The sequence below is a fragment of the Branchiostoma floridae genome, chromosome 14 (genome assembly GCF_000003815.2).
Source record: "Branchiostoma floridae strain S238N-H82 chromosome 14, Bfl_VNyyK, whole genome shotgun sequence".
Lineage (NCBI taxonomy): Eukaryota > Metazoa > Chordata > Leptocardii > Amphioxiformes > Branchiostomatidae > Branchiostoma > Branchiostoma floridae.
Window position 1 is genome coordinate 5572320 of NC_049992.1, and position 4250 is coordinate 5576569.

Here is a 4250-nt window from a genome sequence, read left to right on the forward strand (position 1 = left end):
ACATTTCATCATTCGCTGCCAAATGTCACCCAAAAGAAGTCCATCATTTATAAGACCCATGGCCAACATGATTAACATTATATGGTGCACTGTCGTTCGAGCTTACAATAGTCCGCTAAGACTCAGATATTGACTTCGCTACTGTTGTGAGGATGTAATTTTAAGACATGTTTCATCATTCGCTGCAAAATGTCACTCCGAATGAAGTCCATCTTTATAAAACGCATTTATGACTTGATTAGTATTTTATGCCGCACTGCCGGTTGAGCTTTATAATAACCCACTTAGACTCAGATATTGACTTCGTTACTGTTTGGTGGATGTAGGTTTAAGATATATTTCACCATTCACTTCAAAATGTCACTCCAAAGTAAGTCCATCTTTTCTAAGAGCCATGGTGAACATGATTTGCATTACATGGTGCACATGCCGTTCGAGCTTTTCAATAATCCACTAAGACACAGATATTGACTCCGTTACTGTCCAGGGATATAGAATTGTGGTGACACTTTATCAACTTCAGCACAGTAATCCCATCCATTGAAACCGTTGAAACCACGTCGTCTGGATGACGTCGAACCGTATTCTCAAAGGGCACAGAAAGAACGACTTTAATAAAACGCAGCGGGTGATTTTATGAAGGGTGAAATCCAGCCAAATGCGATACTGGTCCCATGCGTTTAAAAGAGAATTAGAGTTATAAACAGTGCTACTGTAGACGAACCTCGCAAGGCGGTGGTCGGGCGTGGGGTAGAATGCAAAGACCAACTAACCAGGACCTTGAATGTAAGTTCAGCTGTGTCGGTAATCAACATTACGTTGCAATTTTAAACTCAACATCCATACACAAAATAAAGCGCTTACAAACAAGCTTTCTATCAGTCCTCTGATCCTTATCAAGTTGAACTAAGTATAGAAATAAAGGTTTGATAACCTTGCATTGGTTCGTTGGTTTCTTATCTTTTTTTTTCATTATTCCCATCGCATGGATATAAATTGTTCTTTCTTGTACAGTTCTTTCCCTGGCTTCAACTATACATGTAAATGTCTTGACCATTGATGTTAATTTTACGTTTATAAAACTATGAATTTGAAGGTCGTTTCAACTTCAAAGCTTACCCATTTGTAAATTTGATATCATACCGGAGAAATTAATAGAAAAACTCCAAAATCAACGTCATTATAGAGCAGCAAGATATTTATAATACGATGTAAACAATATCTAGCCGAGCTACATCTCCCAAACACGCAGAGTTTCCAATTGTAAACTCGGTGGAAGGTATTGACTAGTGAAGACCTTGTACATTTCTGCTCCACTGTGCTAAACACAGGTCACATGTTAACAATCATACATATTTGTGTATAACGTCTAGCCTACTCCTGGACGAATACATTCGACTTCCTCTCGCTTCTTCGTAATTGCATAAATGTAGTGAGTTGTATGATGAGATGGGATCGGTTTACCGAAGGCTGACATATAAATTTTGAAGTTGAATTGAATTTTCAAAAAGCAATGTAGAGAAGCTCCAAACACGTGTATACAGTTGAAACGTTGCGACTATTTTTGACGCTCGGTTGATCAGAGAAATACGGACACGCCGCTGACAGGGTCTGCACTTTCATCCGATGAAAGCAATTAGCTTTTACCCAAACCATTGATTAAATTCAAAGACGCTACTCATATAAATAGCAAATGTAATGCTTGAGATGCAATGACCTACTTTTTAGTTAAAAGCATGTAATTTTGCACATAGACACATAATCAAGTACACGTATTCTTCTCAATCAATGCATAACCGTACTCCTCTAGAATACGGTATATGTAGATCTACATAAATCTAATAAGTTAGGAGATGAACATCATTTTGTAGTAAAATGTATTCTATACGAAAAAAAAACTGAAGTCTATAGACTGCTAGAGCAGTTCCCCTACTCCATACAGCTAAGTAATATAGAAAAATTTATATTCCTTATGAATTTAAACAAACCTTTACTTCTAAAGCATATCTGCTCCTATATTTTCAATATCATTAAGAATCGAGATGAAGTCGAATAGACGTAGTAGTATTTTTAGATTCATTGTAAATTTATTTCATATATCTTTTGTTGCGACCTGTACTTAACCCAGTTGGTATGAATATACAATAAAGGTCTTCATTCATTCATTGTTGGTACAGGCAATTAACAGTGGGAATTGCCTCTAGCAAAAGCGTTTCACCCATACTTCGCGTCACCCTTAAGTTGCTGCAGAAAATGTCAAGAGGCAATTGGAGTGTCTTGAGAGATTGTATACAGAAGACGTGATGGCTGACTGTAGGACGCGCCGGAAATGGAACCAATAACAAGCTGCGTGAATGGCATGAATACTAATTGCTGCATGCGTGTGCTTTGATCTTAACATTTCAAAAGAAGTCATTTTAGATCTTTGAGTGCTGGCATAAAGTCCTTAGGTGCGGCGGACTACAAAGTAGTTGCTTCGATATTTCACATGGATGAGAGATCTCTTGCATAGGACTGGTAATTATTTTCACAGATGAATCGGACAACGTTTCAAAAGATCCCCCCCCCCCCGATAGATTTTGTTGCAACCAGCTCCTCTCTAGTCTGTTTCTTTGAGTGTGTGTGATGTAGTTTATCGTTTTTATCGTCCGCTGTACAGAAACGATGGAGTTCGAGTACGTTTTACCCGGCGACATGGATGTTTTCGTGGACAACGCCACGACCAACGCTTCCTGTGGCAATGGGACCGTACTGGAAGGTGCAGACATCCTGCCATCTGTTGGACCCACCGCTGGGAGGATCGCTACAGCAGCCTTCCTCTTCCTGATCGCTGCACTGACTGTGGTGAGTTGTGAAGAAACATCACATCGTTGCTTTGCTTATTTGCAATGTTCATTTGCTTCTGAATCAATATCTCTCGTATTTATCATTACACGTATTGTTACCTTGCTTTGATAGTTGTAAGTTCTTGTTATGTTACCATTATGTTGTCAACATAACATTATTTATTTTATTGTTTTGTTTTAATATCTTATGTGTTTCATACGCTACCTTGTGTTGATTGTTACTAGTTCTTGTTATGTTCTTATTATTAACATTTCTTAACTGATTTGCTGATTTTGTTTCAATATCTTACGTATTTGTTATCATTAAGTTACTTTGCATTGATATTCGTAAGTTCTTGTTATGTTACCGTTGTTAACATCACATCAATTATTTGCTTATTTTATTTCAATATCTTACGTATTTGTCATCATTAACTTACCTTCCGTTGATATTTGTAAGTTCTTGTTTTGTTACCGTTGTTACACATTCCATGATTCATCTGTTCATATTATTTCAATATCTTATGGTGCATTTGTTAACTTACGTTGATAGTTGTAAGCTCTTGATGTGTTACCGTTGATTTTAATTGATATCAATATCGATGACTGTGTTATTTCTGAGGTATTCCTCCAAGGAACATTAAAAACGCCAGCTTATAGAGGATATACCTCCTGGATGATAAGTAAACAAACAAACAAAAAACAACTAATCTTCAAGCAGATCTCTTTACGGTAATGGGACATCCGGTCGCTCATTTTCTTCAGATGATAAAGTTCATGCAAGTGTTTTGAATATGTACACGTAATTTTTTAGGCATAGCACAATTTCAAGAGTCCTTATTACCAAAAACAACAGCAGGGTAATGCGTATAAAGAACAAGAGTTAATCTAGCAATCACCCAAACTTGCAAACAATTCTATTGGCAGGGTCAATTTAAAATAACTAGTCCTACACCATGCACCTGAGGCCGTTGCAATTTTCCTTATAAGCTGTAGTGGCCATTGGTTTGCAACGGAAATCCAAAATTTCAATAGCGGGCAATTACTGCTCTCCAAGCAAAGGTTAGGCTCCGGCTGTTTTTTAACGTTTTTTTAGTCGTTTTTATCGGGCTTTCTATTTTTTTTAATTTTATCTTGCTGGGTACTTTAAAAAAAATGACAAAATAGAAAGCCCGATAAAAACGACTAAAAAAACGCTAAAAAAACGGCCCGAGCCTAACCTCTGCTTGGAGAGTAGGCAATTACAGTGGATGTGTCTTTCTTTGCCCCGCAGGTTGGAAACGGGCTGGTCCTGTTGGCTGTAGCCAAGCATAGAAGTCTGCAGACTCTGACTAATGCCTTCATCATGTCTCTCTGCGTCTCAGACTTGCTGGTAAGTGTACGAGAATGTCCTGTAGATAGGCAACAGTATTTATAGTTGTAAAC

General features: G+C 37.7%; 1 protein-coding gene across 1 annotated transcript in view; it reads left to right on the top strand.

Annotated features, from left to right (window-relative positions):
• Positions 1-2664: 2664 nt before the first annotated feature.
• LOC118430041 (D(1) dopamine receptor-like) overlaps positions 2665-4250 on the top strand; it is a 6556-nt gene continuing 4970 nt past the window's right edge. The window contains exons 1-2 of the mRNA XM_035840746.1: positions 2665-2844; positions 4099-4197. Of these exons, the coding sequence (XP_035696639.1) occupies positions 2665-2844; positions 4099-4197 (279 nt within the window). The remainder of the gene's footprint in view (positions 2845-4098; positions 4198-4250) is intronic.